This window comes from Tiliqua scincoides, chromosome 4 (assembly GCF_035046505.1).
Source record: "Tiliqua scincoides isolate rTilSci1 chromosome 4, rTilSci1.hap2, whole genome shotgun sequence".
In the NCBI taxonomy this organism is placed as follows: Eukaryota; Metazoa; Chordata; class Lepidosauria; order Squamata; family Scincidae; genus Tiliqua; species Tiliqua scincoides.
In genome coordinates this window covers 11,347,318-11,372,248 of record NC_089824.1, presented here as the reverse complement: position 1 = coordinate 11,372,248, position 24,931 = coordinate 11,347,318, and the positions used below count along the sequence as shown (strand labels likewise).

General features: G+C 47.5%; 1 protein-coding gene and 1 pseudogene across 1 annotated transcript in view; one reads left to right on the top strand and one right to left on the bottom strand.

The window, feature by feature from the left end:
* Nucleotides 1–24,931, bottom strand: part of ADCY8 (adenylate cyclase 8) — a 132,494-nt gene that overhangs the window by 66,253 nt on the left and 41,310 nt on the right. The window contains exons 3-5 of the mRNA XM_066623677.1: nt 21,103–21,233; nt 14,845–14,956; nt 2,291–2,418 (exon numbers count right to left, since the gene is read on the bottom strand). Coding sequence (XP_066479774.1) covers nt 2,291–2,418; nt 14,845–14,956; nt 21,103–21,233 — 371 coding nt within the window. The remainder of the gene's footprint in view (nt 1–2,290; nt 2,419–14,844; nt 14,957–21,102; nt 21,234–24,931) is intronic.
* On the top strand, nt 19,005–19,121 carry LOC136650301 (5S ribosomal RNA; annotated as a pseudogene).

The following is a 24,931-nucleotide window of genomic DNA, read 5'->3' as shown; positions in this document are numbered from 1 at the left end:
TGGTTGGTATATTAACTGTGGACCAGGAAGACTTGCATTTGAACCCCTCCTCAGTTCATAAATCTTACTGGGTGGGTTTAGGCCTCTAAACCTATCCTAACTCTCAGATTGTTGCGAGGGTAGAAGGAACATAAGAACATAAGAACAGGCCCACTGGATCAGGCCATAGGCCCATCTAGTCCAGCTTCCTGTATCTCACAGCGGCCCACCAAATGCCCCAGGGAGCACACCAGCTAACAAGAGACCTGCAAGGCCTCCTGGGAATTGTAGTTTAAGAACATAAGAACAGCCCCACTGGATCAGGCCATAGGCCCATCTAGTCCAGCTTCCTATATCTCACAGCGGCCCACCAAATGCCCCAAGGAGCACACCAGATAACAAGAGACCTGCAAGGCTTCCTGGGAATTGTAGTTAAGAACATAAGAAGAGCCCTGCTGGATCCGGCCATAGGCCCATCTAGTCCAGCTTCCTGTATCTCACAGCGGCCCACCAAATGCCCCAGGGAGCACACCAGATAACAAGAGACCTCATCCTGGTGCCCTCCCTTGCATCTGGCATTCTGACATAGCCCATTTCTAAAATCAGGAGGTTGCGCATACACATCATGGCTTGTACCCTGTAATGGATTTTTCCTCCAGAAACTTGTCCAATCCCCTTTTAAAGGCGTCTAGGCTAGACACCAGGACCACATTGTGAAGGGTAAGAGACACGTATATTGCCCTGAGCTCCTTGGAGGCAGGGCAGTATAGTATATAAATGTGAAAAATAAATGCATCCAGTTATTTTAGAGGAAACTGGGGGAGGGTGAAACCTTGGCAATGTATTAAGGTGACAGAAAATGCAGAAAGGAAGGCTATCCACTAGATAGTGGATATCCACTATCCATGGATAGATGGATCATCTATCCATCCATGCCAGTCCTCAACGTTGTGTTATGAAATCAGTCAAGATGCTCCCCCCCCCTTATTTTCCTTCAGGAAGGTCACCCAGTAACTGACCAGGGACAGTGCTGGCCATGCAAAAATCTGCATCCATGGCAATGAGGATGCTAAATCTGGGGCCTCTTGGGGTGGGAGGAGGGAAATGCATCTGTGTGGGAACTAAGGAGGGCACTAAGAGCTCTTCAAAGGTCTGTGATGGGCATAGGCAGATCACATTAGATTCCAGAGAACCTCTTGAAGGAGGATGTCTGGATAACCCAGGGATGCCAGCCACCAGAGAGGAGAAGGCTAACTCCCTCCCCTCTCTGAACAAGGAAGATAAACTCTAGGGTCATTCACTACATGCTTTGGGGAGCGCTGCTGTGCCCTACTGCAGAGCCAGAGCAGAGCAGCAGTCTGATTCGCTAGGACCCCCAAAAACACAAGAAGGAGACATGCAGCAGTGTGTCGCTCTACCCTCAATGGGACAATGTAAAGGGAACAAGTTTGACTAGCCTAGCAGGGGAAAGGAGCAGATTTAGCCTTCCTCCCCAACAGTATCCCCAATTGCCAAAACTAGCATGAATGCCCTGCTCTCTCTCACACACATATGTGGATCTTTGTGGTATTCAAGGCTTCCCTACAACCCCAACCCCCCCCCCCCACCACCACAATGACTGGCATTTTGCTAGTGTATATGTAAATGCCAGTTCTTAAGACGCTGTCACACTCTAGTGTGACCAAGAAATGGAATCCAAGATGGCACTATGCAGAAAAGGACTGGCTTGGTTCTCAATCTCTCCCATTTCATGCTGTTGAAGGAACTAAAGTGGTGTAATTGGAGACATAATTAGAGAGCAACATATATTCCTTTTCCTCAAGCATTTGGAGGGGCAGGTTTTGCTTGCATTCCAATGTTGTGCCTGAGGCATAGAGGGAGGACTCCTTGTACTGTCTTCCAGATCGTGAATGGCTGCCTACAGAGAAAATAAATGCTCTGCCTTTTCCTTTCCATGCGCATTCAGCCTGTCAAAATGATGGGCGTATCACTAGCAAATAATAATTACAAAGAGAATGCCTTGGAGCTGTCACAGGTCTCCCACACACCTCTGCAGTGAGTAATCTCTGTGAACTCCAAGTATCAGGTTGAGATAATGTCTTCCAGGACAGTAGTTGTGATGTTGTGGCAACCATCTTATTCTAGAAAACAAGGGCTGTCTGCCTACAATAACATCACAAACCTGGGAGGCAACAAAGCAGCAAGAGAGAATTTGAGGATTGTATGGCTGAGCAATAAGGCGTCAAAAACCACAGAGGGGAACGCAGCATGAGGGCGGCAGTAAAATAAAAGGAGAGAGAAAATGAATAACCTGATGGTTTTGATCATGCTGAGTCCCATTTCAACGCAACAATGAGCATGGTCTTGGCGAGGTTCCGGGAGCCCAGAGACACAGTAGTAGCAGTCCCCTAGGATCTTTATTCGAAGGCAGTGATGTTCCTGTATCCAAAAGAGAGAACGAGTTGCAGCAGCAAGATTATGTTCCCAGAGTGCTGCGTATATGATGAGATAAGCACTGGATGAAGAAGTTGGAATGCTCTTCAGCATACTTTTGTGTGCAGGACAAACTAGCTATCGCCTGATTTTGTTCCAAGTACAAAAATGTAAGCATTTGTGCATCTAGAAGAAAAAGAGGCTGAATAATTTCTGGAAAAAACATGCAAAATGTAAAATGGGAGAATATCAGGAAAAGTATCAAAGTCTGAGCAGAGCACTGATGGCCTTTGTCATGTTACTTCAATCAGAAGTCTGTTTGAGACATTGCCATTTCTTAGAGACTTAGGCGCAATCCTAACCCCTTATGTCAGTGCTTTCCAGCACTGGCATAGCAGTGCCAATGGAACATGTGCTGCATCCTGCAGTTGGGTGTCACTCACGGAGGCCTCTTCAAAGTAAGTGAATGTTTGTTCCCTTACCTCAGAGCTGCACTGCCCTTATGTCAGAACTGAAAAACACTGACATAAGGGGTTAGGATTGTGCCCTAAATGAGAGAGGGGAGTTGCTTTCTCTAAACAGGAAATCAGGCAGAGCTGAACCCATTTCTGGTGCTCAAGGGCCTACAGGCCTGGAGGCCTGGATCGAACAAGCCAGTGACCATAAAACCAGTTACCACAACCTCAAATGGGTTCGAAAACAAAGGCAGAACCCAGCAGGGTTCTCTTTCTCTCAGTCCTCTTCCCAACAGAGAACGTTTTGATTGAATCACCACCACCATCACACCTCCCCCAAGAATCCCATACAATTCTGTTGGACAAAACCTATTAAAACCCTGGCTTTAGAGTCTCTTGTTGTTCGCTCTGTTCATTCTCCTTGTGCCCATTGCATCCTGCCTTGCTGTTGATCTGTGGATAATAATCCACTGGTGTTGCATCAAGTCACCCCCCCATCCTAATCTCCACCCAAGAACCACCATGCTAGCACCCAGTATAGTAACACCCTAAACTTTCCATCCTTTCCTTTCCATTCCTTTCTACCTTTCCAAGCACTACCAAAGCTGTGCAGCCATATTGGACTGGTCAGCTAATCGTGTGGGATGCTTTTCTCTCTCTCTCTTTCTGTCCAAACTGCTTCCTTCCACCACAGGAAAGGAAGTTCTGCTCCCTTGGCTGGCTTCCTTCATAGCTTGCCTCATTCCATGCTACGGGTTCTCTTCCTAGCCCTCATTCTGTCTCTGAGGTTCTTCACTTGATTGGGCCTTTGTTGCCACAACCCCAGCAACTCAACATTCTCAAGCTTCATGGAAACAGGATGGTAACTCTCCCCTCATTTGAGAACTCTCTCTTCATTTCCTTCTCAATAGTTAAGGGTGCAATCCTAACTGTGCTTTGGGCTGGCATAAGTCCCTTGCATTGACCCAGAAGGGTCGCAAACATGCCGTAAAGCATGTTTGCGCCTCTTCAGGAGTTGGCTCAGGGACACGCACCAGCCCGTGGAGGATGAATCTAGCCTCTGCGCCAACTTGCGTCAGCCAAGCTTGGCCAATGCAAGGGTCTGGGGTGGGTGGGGAGGAGGCAGGGAGGTCGCGGGAGGGAGGCATTCTGAGATGGAGGAAGGGTGGATAGGAGCCTGGGCTCTGCTCTGTTCTCCTCTCCTTAAAACTATGCCACCTATGGAGGTGGTGCAAGTCCAAGGAGACCCATTGGAGCTATGGTGGCTCACCCAGGTATAAGGGGAAGAGTTCCCCTTGCATCCGACTGAGCCAATTCTGGCTCCAATCTGGCACTAGATACAGCGCAGGCCTCCTGTCCTGCCTGTTCCTGCGCAAGAAAGGATTGCACATCTTTCAAGTACACCCAGGGGGTCCATTCTGAATAGGAGCAGAACAATTCATTCTGCCCTGTAATTCAGGGCAATCCACTCTGAATGGGTCATGGCTGAGCTTTTCACTTGCGTAGGTGCTGCATTTCTGGTCGACAGCTGCAACTTGGAAGAGGAACCTGACAATGGCAGGCAGACCCCTTATCAATCAAAAACAAGCTTGGTTGACACCATCTCCATTGCTAGTTACTGTTCCTGGGAGGAGTTTTGTAAGGGCTACTCTCATGTCTTGAAAGACAGGCCCTCCATGCAAAGCTGGTCCAAGGCCTCCTGACACCATTCCAAGTGCTGCCCCCCTTACCTGATTATGTGCCGGCTTCTGGTCCTCCCGCTCTCCAATGCTTCAGCTCAGCATCCCCTCCCTCCAAATTCCCTCTTCATTTTTCGATCGAGTGATTGGAAGGAGAAGGAAGAGCAGTGCAAGCAAGTGCAAGCAGAGATGAGCCCCTCCCCCCATCTGCTGCCGGAAGGACTGCTCCCACTAGCCTCATGAATGGGCCAGCCCTGCCTCCATGCATGTGCAAAGTGTGTGTGTGGGGGTATTTAATAGTCCGAGAGGATGTACTGAGAAGGAAGAACCCCCGGTTGAAGATTCTTCTCCAAAGAGGGGCTGGCTGAGGACGCCATAGGGAAGGAGAAAGGTGGTGGGGATGCTGATTAACTCCCTTTGCCTCCTTCCAGGATGCAGAGGAGGGAGAACCACAAAAAACGTGTCTTAGGACTCTTTGCTTCAAACTTCCCTATAGAATCATCTGCCCACTATATGAACTTGGGTGGCATTTACTGAAAGAATAAATCTCAGTTCTACGGTTCTCCTTGATAACAGACAGCATGCCTCTTCTTCAACTCTTGCATTTTTTTTTTCCTACCTGCAATATGAATTCTCTTCCAATTGCTTATCTCATGACAGCCATTTTCAGGAATATTCCGGGGGGGGGGGGAAACCTGGAGGAAGCCACAACGGCTTGGATCTTGATGGCTCATTAAATACTGCATGTCAAACCATCTGCTTAAGAGGATTGCCAAAAAGAAGAGCAATGCAGGAAACTGCCAAGAGATAAAACATTCCTAGCTAACATATCGCAAAAAAGGGCTGCAAAGGATTTGTTGTGTATGACTGTTGATATCTTCTTGGCAAGATGCAGATTTTTTAAAAAATAATCTTTCCTTAGATATATTCTCAGAAATATTCTAATTGGGCTTCTAAGCCCAATTCTGCAATCAGACGGCCTAGAGCTAGATTCAAGATCACCCTTTGCTGGCGAAACACAAGTGCTGTGCTTCTGCTCTTTGATAGGAACAATGCCTGCCTGCCCCACCAGTGGCATCACTAGGGTTTGCATCACCTGGTGCGGGAGGCCAGTGCGTCACCCCCATGATGGACCTCCTCTCTTGCAGTGGGCGGGGCAACACCCGGGCAGTGGGCAAGGTGATGCACTATCGCCCCGCCTCCGCTGGTTTTTTTGGCTATAACTTTTGATAGAATAGAGATATTTTGATGTGGTTTGTTTTACTGCATTCTGCATGAAATTATGCATTGAATGACTATATAACATGATGGTATTATTCCCAGTCTGTTCAGTGATGGTGCTTCTTCCTAGCAAGAGAAAGGGCAGCAGCATCCTGAGCACATCTACTCAAATGTAAGCCCCACGGAGTTCACTGAGCCTTACTCCCAGGTAAGTAAGCGTGTCTAGGATGGTAGCCTCAGATATAAGGGCTGCCACCCTATGCTACACACTCAGCTGCTGGGAGTCATTCTACAGCATGGGGCTGACTTCTGAGGACGCTTGCAGGGCACTGCATGGCTGTGTTCCTGAGCCCTCCAGCCCCTACCCAAGTGCCCTCCAGTGTCTGGAGGGAGAGGCTCCCACTGGAAGGCTTGGGGGGAGACACACAAACCCATCCCCGTGCAATGCAGTGCGAGCAGGGCTAGCAGCACGCACTGCAATCCTGCCTTTGGCTGCAATCCTATTCACTCTTACCTGGGTGTAAGCCCCATTGCCTATAATGGGACTTACTTCAGAGTAGACATGCCTAGGATTGGGATGTGTGTCACCCAGAGCCATGCAGGCAGACCTCCTTGCATCCTCCCTCCTCCTCCAGCTCCCAGCCCCGAGCCTGTTGGGAGCTTCAGTTGCCTCCAGGGAGAGCAGCTGCTGTTACCTACCTTCCTGCCTGGGTGCTGCGCTGGTGGGGATGGGAGTGCGGCTGGTCTGGGGTGGCCTGGCCAGAGATCCAAGGGCATGCATGATCCCACTGGGGAATGTGGCAGGACAGCCCCTGGTTCCAGCAGAGGGGAGTGTCCCAAGCCTCCAAAGGCTGAAGGTGGGGGGTGTGGGGTCCTGCCTCGGGGCCACCACGCTAATCTTTCCCTCCCTCCAGACAGAACAATTGCCCCTCTTTCTGGCCAAGTCAGGGGAGGGGAGAACGGCGGGGATGGGAAAGAGGGAGGAAGGGGCTAATGGGCGTACTGAGAGGAAATGAAGGAGCAGCGCCCCAGGAGACGGCGACTCCAGAGCACACAAGTGCTCAGCTGCTAAGCTTGGAGACTCTTGTCGCATCACGCGCCTTAGCATCTTAGTGCTTTGCACCACTTAGTGCTTTGCCTAAGATGCGAAGGCTTCTGTGGACTTGTGTGCTTTCTAAGTGCGCGATGGGGGGGGGCGTGCTGGGGGCGTGGCACACCCTTCCAGGGCGTCACCTGGTGTGGCCCGCACCAATCGCACCACCCTAGCAATGCCACAGTGTCCCACTACTGATATATCAGTGCATTGTATTGGCATATTGCAGAAGACCCTTGTATCCTTGTTTCACTTTGCATCCTGCATGCAGAAGGTTCCAAGTTCAATCCTTAGCATCTTTTGTTGGTCCTGATCAGTAGCGTAGCTAGAGGTGGTGCAAAGCACTAAGTTTTGCAGGGAGCCTCATCGCGCCATGCAAGTGGCCCCTACCCATCCCCTGTGGAGCTATTCTGGGTGGTGGAAGCAAATCAGAGGTGAAAGTGGAGGGGGAGAGGCAGCTTGCATGGTGCGGTGAAGATTCCTGCAAAACTTATTGCTTTGTACCCCCTCTAGCTACACCACTGGTCCTGATAAGCTCTTGTGTTCCTAGAGAACTGTGACCACTTAGAATAGACTGGCCTAGATGGCCCAATAGCCACATTTAATATAAGACCATCATTCGTGTACCTGTGACCTTCTGCATGCAACGCATGTGTCTACTTCTGTGGCCAGTTCCTAGACCCACACATGACTGAAGTGCCTGTAAAGGATTTATGCTCAAGATTTCTTTTGAAATAATTTTTTTACAAAAATATATGGTGACAGAAAGAAAGCATGACAAAGTGGCACAAAAGAGAGCCAAAGAAATGAGCAACTCAAATATCTATCTGCTGAAAGGTGCCAAAGGGAGACATCATTAATATTCCCTGTTTCCTGAGGCAGGAAAATAAATGATGGATCACATTTCAGAAGATTCAGGCCATGTTATCAATTCCACCCACTTCTCAAGCGAGACCAATATGTGGAGCGCTAGGCAGAAGCTTGGAGCCTGCCATTCATCTCAGTTTGGAAACTAGGGGTATAAAAAATTTATGGGCCCAGGTGTCAAAAGACGTAGCTACCCCACTGCCCAACACCTTTGTTTTCAGGAGTTCTTCAGCTGACAGTGAGATCAAGGCTCCGTCCCAGTTGCCTCAGTGTTCAGTGTAAATGCCATGATTTCAAAGACCTCACTTATTTGCTGTTGAGTCAACGTTGAAGGCTGGTGATAGTTAATCCAAACTACGAAATCCTTGAATGAGCTGGAGAACGTACACACAGGACTTCAAAGAAATGCTTCAACAACAGACGGTGCTTGAGAGATGCCATTATGCGCCTCCAGTATGGTGAAGGTAACATTTCTTGAAATGCTGCATATGCCATGCTTTGAAAGTCAATTAATTCTTTCCCTGAATGGGAAAAAATAATTGAAGACACCAGGTGTGTGGGGGTGGGGAAAGCTGCACATGGTGAGTGACTTCCACCACGCTTTTCTATGCGCATAGTATTACCAGCTGAACACCCACAGCTAGGAGGAACAGCATCTGTCCCACCTTCCTTCTAGTTCCAATTTGGTGGCCCAGAGTTGTAGCTTTCAGAATTTCTACCTTCTGGGAACTGTGGCCACACCAACTTGTCAGCTGAAGAACCTATGGACACAGCAGGGGATTTGGGGTCCTCTTCTAGGCTACATACTTTCCCCATGTGAGACTCTAGAAAGGCCACTTATCCTTCGTCCTTTATGAAATGTGAGCTCAAAAACACCCAACCATTCCGTGTAGCTGCAAACTGCAAGGCAGAATCAGTAGTGGTGGGTAAAAAGTCTTTCACAGAAGCTTCTTCTCCATTACTGATTTTCAAATTGTGGAAACTCATGTAAGTTGCTGATTAGCTCCAGGTTTTCCCATTTGAAAAACCATGTGTCTAGAAGACCCATCACCATGGAATTAACTGAGCACACAGAACAGTGTGCAATCAAATGGTGAGGAGTTTAAAAATTAATTCTCCCTGATTTGCCTATATAAGGCAAGGATGGCTGGATATGCTTTGCTTTTAATGAAAAAACAACAACAACCCAGGGTCCACCAATTGAAGCTAGTAGCACAGATGGGTGGAGCCTGTTCCCCCTGACCTATACACTGGGATGACCTGCATAAACAGGTTCAGTGATGCACCTGCCATTCACTTGATGGGGCAAATGCCCTGGGCACAGAGCCTCGTGCAGCTTTAGGACCCTACAGAAGCCTCTCTAAGGCTCACGATACGGTCAGAAACTGTGCTTCTGGTTTGCCAGAAGCAGTTTACAGTATCGGGGAATCTTCAGGAGTCTTCCCTGACCTGTCCTGGAGTCACACAAGGTTCCATGTGCTCCAGGTAAGTGGGGGGGGATTTGTGTGTGGGGGCGGCGGTATCCCATGGGGGGCACCACTGCAGACCTTTGCCCTGTGGTGTGGGGCTGGGGAGGTTCGCTACTGTTGTTGGCATCCTTCAGTCTCGGAAGACTATGGTGTCACGCTCTGAATGGTGGTTCTGGAACAGAGTGTCCTCTCCAGTGCGCGAAGCCTGGGTAAAGTAGGTATGGAGGATAGGCTGTTACCCATGCAGCAAATCTCCCCTTTCCACGTCGCTGAAATGGTCCAATGGAAAGGCAGAGGCCAATACAGTTGGTTCCAGCGGCGTCGCAGGAGTTGCCAGAACGTGACTGTGTTCAGCCATGAACTGCCTCAGGGACTCCGGCTCCGGATTTTGCCTCGAGGTTGACTCCTGAAGCCTTTTCCATAACTGGATGTAGCCACAAGGCAGTGGAGGTTTGGGATCAGAGTTTTCCTTCTCTCAGATGAGCTGCCTTCCCAGGCTGACGAGTCTCATCTACCCGGTGGCTGTTTAGTCACTACTGTAGAAGTTCAAATACGTAACTAAGGTTTTATTTATCTGGCACCTCTAGCAGCCTAAGCTGGGAGGGGAGAGAACCACTGGATTGCCAGTAACCATTGGGGAGTCTGAAACACCTGCAAATCTACTGCAAATCATCCAGTGATCTATGAAAGAGAGATGGTCAGACAGACAGGTGTGGTCATGAGGATTAGGGGGGCTTTATGAGGTGGGAGGGTCCTGGCAAATTTGGCTTTATTTGATAAGTAGTGGAGATACTTCCTGATTTGGAAGGAAATAGCTTGGCTCAGTGATTCCCCGAACTCTTTAGAGGAACTAGAGATTGCTGCCTGATTTATATATGCAAGGGGTGTGGCTATAATATTGAGCAGCAGTGCCCCCCCCCCTGCCCAGTAGCAGCTTGTTTAACCTTCGATGCACATAGCCTAATCTGCCCTGTCAGTTTTGTGACCCAACAAAAATTGGGTCATGGCTCACCGGTGGGCTCACCAGTGGCTCATTTCTGAGCCATCCCAACATTAGAAGGGGAGGCATGGCATAGTTCACCCATCTCTGCCAAGACCAAAGAGAGTATGTGTTTTCCTTCAAAACAATTTTTTTTAACCACGTGCAAACTGACGCAGATTTACATGGATTGACAAAAACTCATATGATAGAATTGGCTTTCTTTAACTGACAGCTGCAATTTCTTGTAATGTCGAGAAGATACAGTCTGACAACCCTGGAGTGTGCGTTTTCCCACTTTTCGGTTTGACCTCTCACTCTCCACTCCACCTCCACCCTGAGATGCTTGCAGCTCAGAATAGGTTTGCGTGGTAGTACTCTTCCCACACTCAGAAACTTGAATGAGAGGAAGCAGGAGCAAAACTTTCAAGTGATCGCAACAGGCATCTAGTTTACAGAACGGGAATATTAAAAAAAAACAAAAACATACAGGTGGGGGGTATAAGACAGACTTTGCAATAGACTTCCTACAGCTTAAATGTTTGTCCCTGTGCACGGATAGCCAAATGGCATTAATCATTCTCTCCCCCACCCTCGGGATTTGTGATCAGGCGAACAAAAACATTAGCAAAAGCGTCTGTCTTTGCATGGACTGACATTTGAGAAGCTCATTTCTTTGGCTCCATTTCATACCAATTTGCTTGGCTCTCTTTCCAGTTGTCATGTGTGTTGCTAGGGGCCGTGAAAGTCCTTCAAGCATGATGGACAGTGACTGGGGAGGACTGTTTCACAAGCCCAGGTCACGGGAGGGGGGGTTTAAATCGACATACCTGAATAACCAAAGCATCAAAGACAAAGAGCTAGAGAGGTTTGTTAGTTTTTAAGCCCAGTTAGGAGACTGTCAATTATTCTCCTCTCCCAAATCAAAAGGTTCACATTAGCAATTATGGCTAAGTGCTGCAAGAGGCAGCCAGCGGGTTTGCAAATGTGGTCATTGCTCTATGGCAAAAGAACACATAGACACTTAACAACACAAGGTGTTGTTTAGTTAAGCCAATTAGACAACATTAAAATGCACTTACTGACACTGCTTTTGTTGGAGTTGGTGCAACTCCATCTGCTGTCCAGAGGGGGCAGGATGCTGTCCAGAAGGGGTCAAGCTGTGGCCCAGTGACTCTGACCTTTCTACCTCTGATCCTTGTGGGGGTGTGGCCCTAACCCTTTATCCTTCCCTTCTCCTCTGAGCACTTCCTCTCTTGTCCTCTGACCACTGACCTGTTAAGATGGCACACAGCAGGGCTCTGATGCCCACGCCATCTTGAGCACATGGCATGCAGGGCGAGGCAGCTCTAGGGCCTTGCTATCTAAGTAATGGCTGAACCTCTTATCCTAAGATGCTGTAAATATACACTCAATGGAACTGTAAGTAAACAACTTCTTTTTGGCAACTTTAACAAGCCATTGCCTCTTTGTCTTTTTTCATTGAATAGCAGTCAGCCGGGTGAGGGAGGTTCCCTGGGGTAATACCCAAAGGTGGGGTCTGCTGCTTAAGCTACTCTGCTTCCCCCCAAAGAGTGAACTACTTTTAATTTCCTCCAACAGCTTTTTGGATTAAAGTCATGCACTGTGCAACTGCAAACATGCCAAGTGACAGTCATTCAGATCTTCAGTGTGCGGTTTGCTTTTTTGAATGGAGAACATGATGCACTATTTCAGGAACAGTAGTGACTGCAACATGCCGCACCCATTCAGGTTTTCTTTGCCAAAACCACATATTCACTTTCACTGATAAGCACTTGAACATGTGACACTGGCATGTGGAAAGGTGGAAATTCCATGAAAATAAGGGGGAGGGATTTGCTTTTCATGAAACTGAGGCTGCAATCTTAGCTACTTTTTACCTGAGAGTAAGCCCCATTGACTACAATGGGATTTACTGCTGAGTAGATAAGGATAGGCCTGAGCTCTAAACCCTCTTTTCAGTACGTCCCAATACTATGGACGGTATGCCACAATCCCACTTTGGGGCAGATTGTAAACATACACACCTTGTGTACAATGACAAAAGCTGATTCACAAACCAGAAGTAGCAGTTGTTGAAACATTATCATCTTCTTTGCCCTGAAGTTTTGCTGCGGACCATGTTGGTGTTAAAAGAGGCATATTTCTCATCAGGTATTAGGACAGAATTGTCCTAAAAACATTGAGAATTCAACACTATGCTCTCTAGAGTTGAGAGTTGCCTCCTTTTATTCTCAAGAATTATTCTCAAGAATTCTCCTTTCTAGTCTTCTAAGGCAGTGGTTCTCAAAAGTTGTAGCACCGGGACCCACTTTTTAAAATGACACTCTATTGGGACCCACCTAACTTTATGAGACTTAAAAGAAAGGTGATCTTGAAGGAAATAATTTGTTTATTTGCAAAAGACGTGACCCTTTTCTCATAATGAGAATGCCCTAATGAATAGCTTCAAGGGCTTAGTTATATGAGGGGCTTAGTTATGTGAATCTGCTTTTACCAGCCCTCACTACCTGTCATCAATGACAGGTGGGGAAAAAACACACCAGAAAAAAAGACAAACATTTATTTCCCTATATCAGGGGTCGGCAACCTTAAGTACTGAAAGAGCCATTTGGACCCGTTTTCCGGAGAAAAGAAAACCTCGGGAGCCACAAAACCCTTTTGACATCTAAAATGTCAAAGATAACACTGCATATATACTTTTTTTTTACCTTTATGATCTGCTGCAAGCTCCCCTTCCTGTGCTAACCAGACAATATACTTATTGTCAAGATAGATATATCTTGACTGAGGGCCCAATCCTATCTAACTTTCCAGCACTGATGCAGCCCAGATGTAAGGAAACAAATGTTCCCATACCTTGAGGAGGCCTCTGTGACTGACTCCGCACTACAAGATGCAGTGCATGCCCCATTAGAATGGCTGCACCGACACTGGAAAACTGGATAGGATTGGGCCCTGAGACGGCACTCTGAGGCACACACAGGGTGACCAGATATCATAACAACAAAAGAGGACAAGTCACCCCAAAATGTAGGATATTGAAGAAAAATGTAGGACCACAAAATAAAAGCTTAAAACTCTCATCTATATTGATTATATATTGATCAATATATAGATTATATATTTATTATATATTGTATTATTGATCTCATGTGCCTAATTTAAAATTACTTATTATTGAATTTAAAACTGTATTACATATAATTTATTAATTACAAGAGGGGATGTGTTGCCTGCTCACAGGGAAAAGCAGGACATTTAAGTTCTTTTCCAGGACATGGGGCTAAAAAATAGGACATGCCCTGGAAAAAGAGGACCTCTGGTCACCCTGGGCACACACTGGGACGGTGCATGCTAAGATGGCACCCTTGAATTTAGCACTCTTCATTTTCCCCAGGTCAACCCCCATCTTTCTTGCTCCTGAAAGAGCACCCCTTTCTAAGGCTCCCACAGCCCCATCTCTGCCCTCCTGCTCCCCATGGCAACCCAGAAAAGCAAGGTAAAGATGGAGTTACACAGGCAGCCCTTCCACAGCCTCCCTCTTCCCCACCCACCCACCCACGTAAAGTCAACACTCCTCCCTCTCCCACTGCTCTGCCTCACCTATTGCCCTACAAGACAAAAGTGAGGTCATCCCCATTGCCTCACTGTGCCAAGCCCCACCCCAGAGCTGTGTGCACAGGAGATGCCCACAAGGGGACTGCAGGCGCCTTCTGCCCTCTCCTGGGAGCTGCCCCTGCCTCCCCCCACCCAGGCAGCCCTGCCTGGGCTCCCCCTCCTGCCTCTGCGCCCCCCACTGGAAGCCCACCCACCCCTTGCCAGCCACACTCAGGGTGGCAGGAAGCCAGGAGGGGAGCCTGGCTGCTGTCAGCCACACTCACCATATACACGACGTAGAGGGCGCACAGCGCATTACGGGAGCAGGCAAAGCCCCAGCACACCATCTTCCCAGGCAGGAGTGGCCAAGCCCCCCTTTCCCTCCCCCGCAGCACAAAACAATCTCCTGCTCCCCCCAAGGGGAAAGCAGCAGCAGCCTGTCCTGCACAAAACAATCTCCCCCTCTGCCCAAGGGGAAAGCAGCAGGCGCCCATCCTGCCCCTTTAAATCCCAGCCTGCAGGAGCCAGAGCAGCAGCTGCCCGTCCTGCCCCTTTAAATCCCAGCCTGCAGGAGCCAGAGCAGATGGCTGAAAGAGCCGCATGCGGCTCTAAAAACACAGGTTGCCGATCCCAGCCCTATATTTACACAGGCTTGCAACTGCAGGAGCTCAGCTGTTTGCAGGGCAGTTAGCAGCTATCTTGCAAACTGCAGGAGCTCAGCTCTTTTCAGGGGCAGTTAGCAGCTATTTGATTTTTTAATAGCCTCAGAGCTTGAGGCAATTAGGTATCTGATCTTTCCATCACCCATGTTTTTAATGGAGGCTCTGCTGGACCCACCAGAAATTGGGTCACGACCCACCAAGTGAGGTCCCAACCCACAGTTTGAGAAATGCCATTCTGTTGGGCCCTCAGTTCACACTTTCTTCTGTTAGAGCAGCATCCTTACCAGTCGCTTGAAAGATCAGAGCAATACAGGCAAAGATGTCAGCTTACAGCTTGAAATCCAGAGGCAGAAGAAATAATTGATTGAACTGTGAATTAGACTCACATGCGCTAAGCGATCAAATCTTGCAAAAAGTTCATTCAGCATCCGGACCAACTCCTGGGCTGATAATGTTGTGGAGAGGTTTGTGAATCCTTTCACATCTGCAAACAGAATGCTGGACACAGAAGGGGGGAAAATGTATTTTCGGTTTGTCGTAGATGGTAATCAGCACAATCATTGCGAATGGTAATTCTATCTGCGAGGGCAGAACCACAAGCCAAAGAAATGAATGAAAAAAAAACCAGCAGTTTCCTCATTTTCCCCCTAACCCTGACACCAAATTCAAATGTATATTTTAATTCCTATGAATTGTTGGTCTAGAGCAGGGGTGTCCAAACTTTTTGGCAGGAGGGCCACATCATCTCTCTGACACTGTGTCAGGGCTCTCTGACACTGTGTCGGGGGGGGGCAGGGGAAAAAAGAATTAATTTACATTTAAAATTTGAATAAATTTACATGTTTACGTAAATGAATATATTAAAGATGAACTTATATGAATGAATGAAGGTCTTGCAATAGCTCAAGGCCTATAAAAGGCCTTGCACAAAGCAAGGCTGGCCTTTCCTTCGCTGCTGCTGCTGCATCACAGACATGAAACAGCAAGCACTGGAGGAAGCCCTCGTCCCATAGCTCACGCGAGAGGTCAAACAGTCACCCTCACACTGAGAGCAGTTGCGTCGGGCCAGTGCGGGCTCCAACAAATCTCCAGAGGGCCAGAGGCTCATTGGAGACTGGGAGCTCCCTGAGGGCCATAGAGAGGTCTCAAGGGCCGCAAGTGGCCCCAGGGCCAGGGTTTGGAGCAGTGGTTCTTGCACATTTCGCACTGGGACCCACTTTTCGGAATAAGAATCTGTCGAGATCCACCAGAAGTGATGTCATGACTGGAAGTGACATCATCAAGCAGGAAAATTTTAGCAATCCTAGGCTGCAATCCTAACAACACTTACCCAGGAGTAAGTCCCATTGACTATCATTGTTAAAAGACTATACATAGTAGCTTGTTAAAAGTACAGGTCTGTAGCATTCCCCCAAATGCAGTCACATCCCATGGTACCATAAAGTGTAATCTGTTAAAAATAAAATCTTGAAATGAATGAGGGCCCACCTGAAATTGGCTCATGACCCACCTAGTGGGTCCCGACCCACAGTTTGAGAAACACTGGTCTAGAGACACATGTTAATCAGGACTGTTATATTTAGCTACTATTACCATGCAGGCATATATACCCATCTTCAAAAGCAATGGGAAAGGGGAAAAAAAATGTTCCAATTGTTTTGCAATGAAAATGAATTAAAAAACCAAAACAAATTAAAAGCTAGTGACAGTCCATTTTTTCATGTGTTTTTCTCCACCCCCCACTTGTCTTTTTCCCCCCTGTGTATTTCAATGGAAGACCCACCCAGTCTTCTGCCTGTAACATTTTAAAACCAGAGGCCTTCCCATTGTAAAATGAAATGTTCATACTTTAAAGGAGACTGTCATGTCAGAATTTTTTTTTAAAGCCTGGTTTTGTTGGTGCTGTTCTAAATTAAAAGTGTGGAATCAGAGCTTCAAACAAGTAGTGCACCACTCACCTGGCAACACCCCTGCACATGAGATCTTCAAAGCTTCATCTCAGGGTCTTTTTAAATATGCAGGAAGTGCAGATGGCAGAGTCCTTGCAAGACTGTAACATCTCCAAATGTACAGAAGGACTACTTCTTTGAAGAAACCCCTCAAAAATCTCCCTGCGAATGGCTAGAACTCTAGCCTAGATAATACATCATATTGTTGCTAAACATATGCTACATGAGCTGCTTCAATAAGTGGGATACAAATATCTTGCTCTTAAATATATATATTTAGGGCTCCCTGGGCTCCCTGCACCTTCCGGAGACTGCTGCAGGGACTGGTGAGTACATACCAGTCCCTGCAGCCCCGTTAGTGACACGATCCTGGGGATCGCATCACTGCCTCCCCCCTGGCCCTCCCCTTAAGAGGAAAGAGGCCAGGGCCCTCTGGCTGGGGTGTCGTGATGCCCCGGTTTGAAAAGTCCTGGGTTAATGAATTGGGTGGGAGAGAAGAGGCGGGAGTGAGTTCTTATCTCCATCTCTGATAGGAAGGAAGGAAACAATATATATATGACACAGAGCATCATTTTGAGGTTCTGCTTTCAGTTCTTTCAGTGTTGTTCCTGTCTGATAGAGACTGGGAACTGTCTGATAGAGATAGGGAACGATCATGGCTCAATGACATATGGGTTGGCCCAAACTGATCCATCCTACAAAACAGCTCCTAGTTGCCTCCCCATCATCAGGTGTCTCAGGGTTGATTCACTGCCCTTGCTAGTGTGCAACCCACCATCCTCCTTGGTTGTCACTTTTTGTAAAATGACTGGTGAGGAGGAAGTGGAACCTCTTCATTTCCTGTATCATCTCCACTTGATCAATTTGCAGGAAACAGCAGGGGAGGAAAGGAGGATCTGGACACTTTGGCTTGAGTTCTTTTCCTGAGTGTCCTCCTGAGATCATAATGGTGGTGGTGTTGGAGGGCTCCACCCCCATGTGGCCTCCCCATCTTGCATATTTCCAAGGAGAAGAAGAAGTGAAACCAGGTACAGCTGAGAATCAGGGGGTGGGTCAGGGGAGCTGGCCGAGGGACGCGGATACAGACATCTCCCACCCACGTGCTACCTCCCCCAGCGTGCCACTTGAAGCAAGGGGTTCAAATGGCTTCATGACTTGACCACCAATAGTTAAGTGCATGCTTTGCAATGCAGATAGTTCCTGGTTCAGTTCTTAGCACCTTCAGTTCAGTATTGCGCATGCAATAATTGGCTGGATGGACAAATGGTCTGTCAGTATAAGGTAGCTTCATAATGGCAATTCTGCTAGTTGAAAAGACTAGATTAAATTGTATCCAATTTAATGCAGTGTAAAACCCTTGAACTTGCCTTGTTCCTTCATCTGACTCAATAAAAACAGATATTGAGGTGAAACCAAGGCCAGAGGAGTGGAAGAAAAATTATTTAAATTCAGCAAAAGCGGGTCACCTTGTTTTTCGCTAGCCTTTCCATTCTGGCAGCAGTGCTTCACTTGAAACGGCATGCCACGCTTTCCCCGTGAAATCATGCAACTTAATAACAGGACTCTTGCTTCAACAACAGTTTGATGACCTTCACCATACTGACAGAAACCAATGGCAAAACAGCCATTAGTGGTGCCAAGAACTCAAAGGTGATTGAAACAATAGGATACCTCCCCAGTGAACTACACTAAGGTCTAAAAATGCAGGGAGCAGAAAGGATGAAGTCCCACTTATGAGTTCACATAAAACCTATGGGACTTCCTATGAATCATTATATTCTGGATCGCAGGCTCAGTTTCTGGAAAACTTCCATGGCAATCAGTGGCACAGCTTTGTACTACAGGTGCACCTGGTCCCCAATGCAGAGCACTCCTGCACATTGCCATCGCTATTCAGAATGGCTCTGATGGTGGGCTGGAAGGGCTGCTTAAACTGTGACTTTGTGATGCCTGCAGTACTTACCGCACCACCCCCCCGTAGCTATGCCACTGGTGGCAACTCAATTCCTAGGTTGGGACCACAGCATTTGAACAAGCTGAGGACAGAGCTTTGCTTTGTGAGTTACCCCACAAAGACCTCAGAACCTTCTTTATTATTATTATTATTATTATTATTATTATTATTATTATTATTATTATTATTAACAGTATTTATAAACCGCTTTTCAACTAAAAGTTCAGAAAGCGGTTTACAGAGAAAAATCAAATAACAAATTTGTATAGAAACAAATAGGGGTGTGCAACTTCAGCCCTTGCAACCTCTGGTTAGGACAAGGCTGGTGTAAATACCAGAGACCTGGCCTTGTGCCATGGACATGAGCCCCAGCTCTAGCTCAAGACTCTAGTTCCAGTAACAGACAGCTGTTGTTCTTCTGAAGCCCTCCCCCCCCCCCCACACACACACTATTTCTTAAGAGAAAATTTTTACAGTCTGTTTCTTACAGTCTGAGTTCAAAAAGTCTAGTTTAGGATATGGTTGTCCATGGTTAAAGCCTAGCCTTGTCATGTACATATGGGGTCCAAGGTAGAGCATTAGCACTAGGTAAGATCCTAATATTAACACTGAAATGAATTTGAGGAAAGTCCTCAATAGCCAAATCAGCAACTGTTACCCTGCACATGCTGGATCTTGTCTGATCTCAGAAGCTAAGCAGGGTCAGGCCTGGTTAGTACTTGGATGGGAGACCGCCTGGGAATACCAGGTGCTGTAGGCTTATACCATAGTCTTTTGAAACTGAAGGTTGCCAACCAACTGTGTAGGATGCTGAAGAACCCCAGTGTCTACCAGTATACTGTGTGGTACATCACCATGGAAGCTTCTCTACAACTGTGTGGAGTGCTGCTGTGGGTGCAAGCCACCACCATGATTTTGTTGGTGGTGGGGGCAGATCAGGGCAGGGATTGGGCTGGGATGGGGGGCGGAACTCAGTGGCACTGGCAGCCATCTTATCGTATACCCTGTCCTGGGCCTGACATGCCCCCCTCTGTGTAACAGGTCTACACCTGCAAAAGAGCTTGTCTAGTAGACCCACAGGGACCAGGCAGCAGCCAGAGAGGGAAGCAACATTTTTCTTTGCTTACCTTTTCTGGTCACCAGATGGCGCACAGGATGCAGCAGTCATTGCATCAGTGGGCCTGCACCCTGCTTGACGGTGCAGGATAGGATTGGGCCAAAAGCTGCCTAGCTGGAATTTGCAAATTCATTTTCTCCTGATTCATATGTTGTGATACAGATTGTAAGAATTTCCTCTGGAGAAATAGTGGAGTGGGGGGGGGGGGGAGGGCTTCAGAAGAACAGCTTGCCAAGGCTGATTCACATATACCTGCTTATCACTCTTTCACAGGAGCATTGAGTGAACACAGCTGTCCCACATGTGTGAAGGAACCATCACAGATTGATGGCCACAGATGAACTTTTGCAAGACGTCAGCTTCCCCACAGTGCGTGTCAGTGGAAACAGTTTACCTGCTGGACTGAGGGCGTCTGTGATGAATCAACCAGAGGTGTGTGTGCATGTGTCAATGTGACCTAAAGTGTGAATTGCTTCTTAGCAGAAATGAACACACTGGACAGTATAAGGTATAATGCATGCACTGATATTTCATGTTCTCTCAATGTCAGGATATTCCACAACTTGATAATAGAAATATCTGAGCTATGATATTTATTAGGATAAGATAAGATATGAGGAAAAATCCCTGGCTGCCAGTTCTTGATCTAATGAGATTTCAGAATACAACATTCTCATTCAAAAGGGGTTTCTTTCTTTCATAGGCTTGGTTCTCTCTCTCTCTCTCTCTTTCTTCCACAGCCAGATCAGTTTCCTATTTCTGCCCTCGGAGGTTGTTTCAACTGCCTACACAGCAGAGCCAACACTGCCTGCACCAGAAGGATTACACCCTAATCCTAATCATATTTCCTTGGAAGCAAGTCCCATTAATTCCAGTGGGGTTTACTTCAAAGTAAGCAGGTCTGACATCGCAGTTTCAGAGGAGTGTGGTGGTAGATTAAACTGGCACATCAATTTAAGGCTCAGCCAATAGTTCTTGTTAGATAACATTTGGCTCAGAATTTGGAGAGTTAGGGGAAAAGGGGGCAACTACACCATGTTCTTTTTTTTTTTTTTTTGCTGTATGGTGACAGTGCCAGCTGAAATAGTGACCCCCCCCTCCCCCCAACACCTACTGGGGGAATCTTTTCTTCCCCCAGAATCACCCATGAGAACACCATCACATCAAGCAGCATTCAAGGTAATTTATAGGGGAAAAGGTAGCTGCCAGCCCATGACTGCTGGGAAGAGCATCCCAACTGCTCAAGTGTACCCCCTCACCTATGTAATTCCCCCCCCCCATCTCCTATTTGTCTCCTGGAAAACAGGGGGAGGCATTTCAGCTCAGCACTAATTGTCAGGAACAAAAGTCCTCCCTTTGCAAGGAAGGAAGTGGAATTTGCATGTCTGTAGGACACCAAGAGTGATCACCAAGGCGCTCTAACAAATCCGAGAAAAGCAGCGTGTGACGTGATGCTCATCGGGGAAAGAAAAAGAAAGCAAGTCAAGTCAAGCACCCTCTTCCAACATGCCAAATCAGTGATTAATGAACTGATCAAAATATGGCACACAAAAGCCCCCCCCCCCCGCTGACATTCAGCGGAGGAGGAGACGGGTAAACAAACAAGGCAGGCCTGTTCTCTCACCTGACATTTTCATAGCGGTGAATATAGATCTTGTGGAACTGATGCTGCAAGTGCTCGTCCTCCACGTTGGTCATGTCGTTAATCATTTCCAGCACTACAAATCGAGGCAACACTGACAGAACCAGGCGCTCCTGAAAGAAGACCAGAGACAGGAGAAGCGGTGGTCCCTCAAAGTTATGTCGGGACGTGTCTTTCATAGCGCGCAATCCTAACTTGAGCTGGAAACAGGCAGGCCAGCGGACTGTGCTGTATCCAGCACAAGTTTGGGGCTGACTGCAGGGTAATGTTTCCCCTTACCCTGTGTCATGCTGCAATAGCCCCAATCTGCAGACCCTGAGGGGGGGTCTACTCGGATCTTTGCCACCTGACAAGGAGGCTCAAATCCAAGCAGCCTGATGCTGCCCTGGGCCACCAAGGAATGGGGTCAGGATCCGGCATAACTGCCAGGTACTGGCCCTGCCTCCCAGATTGCCCACACACTGGAATGCCCGCTGTCCATCCTCTCCCTGCCCTGAAACACCTCCCTCCCACCTCTTCCCCACCCTCCCCGCGCCCTTCCCCAAACCCTGCATAGTCTGTGCTCAGCCAACACAACTCACCTTCTCTCCAGGGACTGCAGTGGCATGGGGAGGTCCGGCACACGTCCGTGCGCTGGCCTGTCTTCCCTATGGGTGGCACAAAAGTGCTTTACGGCACTTTTGTGACACTCCCAGGCCAGCGCAAGGGACTTTTGTTGGCTCAAGTGCAGGTTTGGATTGGGCCCATAGTGAAACAAAATATCAGCAGCAAAGACCGACATCCTGACTGTCCAAGGGATGGCATTTTTAGGGTTCTTGCACCCTTCTTGTATGCTATATTTGCAGCTTGCCCTTCTTCCAAGAAACTCAGGGAAGCACTTAATGCATTATGATCCAGCTCTCCCTATTTAACAGATTCAGTCCCTATTTTCTGGAATGGTGTGTATTTGTTTGTGGAACAAAGGGAACCTGAAACATTTTGATCCCAACAGCAGCTCCATCTAACATCCTGTTGTGGACCAGAAGCTTCACTGGGGATTTTTGGAGGGCCAACTCTGCACATGCTGGAACTCGTCTGATCTCGGAAGCTGAGCAGGGTCAGGCCTGGTTAGTACTTGGATGGGAGACCGCCTGGGAATACCAGGTGCTGTAGGCTTATACCATAGTCTTTCCAGACTGAAGGTTGCCAACAACTCTACTTCTCAGAGATCAGGTGCTATTTCAGTCCTTGACAGCCTACATCAGGCTCTGTTCCAGGTCAGTATCAGGACTCCTGAATGAAAAGCACACAAGGAGATGAAGAAATACATGAGGGCGAATGAAAGAGGGAAGTGCTGGCTCCTGCAATCTACTTATTGACAAATTTCAGGGGATTTTGAGGAATGGGGTGAGCGGAGTTTGGGAAATACCATACAAGAACTGAAATCAGTGATGACAAATGAGGTAAAGGACATAAGAGAAGATGGATGATGTGCAATAGGCTGGGAGCTGTGAAAAAGAAGGAAGGTGCAGTTTGGGATGAAACAAAATAATTTGTCTTGTCTTACAAAAACATTTAAAGGCAGTGTCCAAAAACACCTCTCTCTTTAAAAGTGGGGTTTTCACACTCCTTGTGAAAACAAAGCTCCTTCAGAAGGGTTCTAAAGGACCAGGTATCCTCAGTGACATAACTACAGGGGGGGCACCGTAAGTACCCCAAGTCCTGCAACATGCTGTGTAAGCGGCCCTCCTACTTGCAATCAAAGCCATTCCAGGCAGCACTCTGAGGGTAAGTGGGATGGGCCACTCACACAGTACGTTGCAGTACCAACCCATGCCACGCTGCTGTAACTATGCCACTGGTACCCCCATGAGCCTGCCTGGTTGGTAAACTCTCAGAAGAAGACCTTCTTCATGTGAGTGCCCAGGATGTGGAACAATGCTCTGTCCTGGGAAATCCACCTGGCCAACTCTTTATATTGCTTGGCCCTGCCATTGGCTAGGGAAGAAGGAGCAGCTGCTGGGAGCTAATTTTTCAATCCGCATGAAAAATAACCCTGGGGACTACAAAGTTATGGGGAAGCACTCTGTGGTCTCCACCATCGGTCAGCAGATGAAGAGTCACCTGGGTTTATGTGTTATGGGTCTATTAGTCTATTGTTGCAATCTGTTGTAAGCTGCTTTGATGATCGTTTGACTGAGAAGTGGGGGAGAAAACTTCTAAATAAACTAAACTCATTGAATTTCTATTTTTGTTCTGCTCTTATAAAATTACATACATTTAAAAAAAAAAAATTTAAAAAGTGCTTTTGAAAACAGAGAACACCAAGCGTTCAGAACCAATTCTGCCACCATCTTCAAGTCCAGTTCTCCAATTGAAATGAACACAGCACAGGTTCAAAGGGATGTTGGAATCCCAGAACCAGGCCTGGTCAAAGATCTCCTGATGCCTGAGGCGGTATGCCCAATGCGGCCTCCCTTACCTGGTGACATTCCAGGCTCTGTTCCTCTGACACTCTAGCCCACTGCATTCCTCCACATTTCCAGTTTGTCCAACTCTACCTTTTCTAATCCAGAGTGAGAGGAGGGAGGATCTGGCAAGGAATCTGCCCCTGATCCACTTCAGTTGACCTGCTGGATGGAGCAATCCTGCTCCGAACAATTATACATTGAAACTGAGGGCATCTGCTCATCCCAATTCAATAGAACAGGCATCTGTTGTGCAAATTGCAAAGCTGAGCTCACAGAGCAGGTCGAAAAACCTGCTGTGATATCTTTTTAAATTTTACATTGAACTTCAGCCATTGATCAACAGGAAGGGGAAGGAGTAATAGCCAGTTAGGCAAACAGATGGTCAAAATGCTGCATCCCTATCAGCTGAGCACATGTGCTGGACCAAGGAATTGATGCTGCAAAATATACGTCTCCAATTTCCAGCAATTGCCCTTGCGAGAAGTAAATAACATTATGCAGTTAACAAGAGAAGGGACTGAACAGCGGTTTGCTTTGCTTGGAAAGTGCTTGTTTAGAAGTGAAAATAAGAGCAAATATGAAATTATAATGTTTTTCCAGGTTCCAAGCCATGGGAAGGGAGTATTTGTTCTTGCATATTCACAAGCAGTTTTAATCCTGGTTTGTTTATTTATGGGGCCAGTAGCCACTGGATAGAAATCCCAGGTATAGTTCCTAGTTTCTCCAGGTAGGGTGACAAATACCCCTGCCTGAAACCCTAGAGAGCCCCTGCCAGTCAGTGATGACCACAGTGGGCTAAATGGATGAATGGTTTGGCTCAAGAGAAGGCAGCACCCTATTTTATTTATATGCTGCTTTTCAACAGTAAAAACTGGCAAAGAAAAAGATAGTGACTGCTCAGTCCTCTCCTCTCCCATGCTATAGCATGCAAGCATGCCAAAACAGGCAACGCTATATGCCACTGTGGGGAAGGGTGTGTATGTGATCAGGAGGCTGGAGGCAGGTAAGGGAAAATATTTTCCCTTATCCCTCTGTAGGCCCTTTGATTGCCTATGGGTCTCCTCAGACATACAGCAGCTACATAGCTGGCACAAGTCTGAGATAGAAAGGGGGTGTTCTAGGGCTCCAGAGGGGATACCATCCCAGCACAAGTCACTTTTGCTGGGGGACAGCCCCTCCCTCTCCTGACCTTCCCGTCTCCTGATCTGCTCAGGAATGCTCCCCTCTCTGCCCACAGAATTCCTTCCCCCATCATCTTACATTGGCAGGGTCTAGGTCTAGGTGGCAGGGTCTTCAGTGTGCACCAGGAGCAGCTGCAGTTTCTGCAGCCAGTTCCTGGGCTCTGTGCAGTTGGGTGTCTT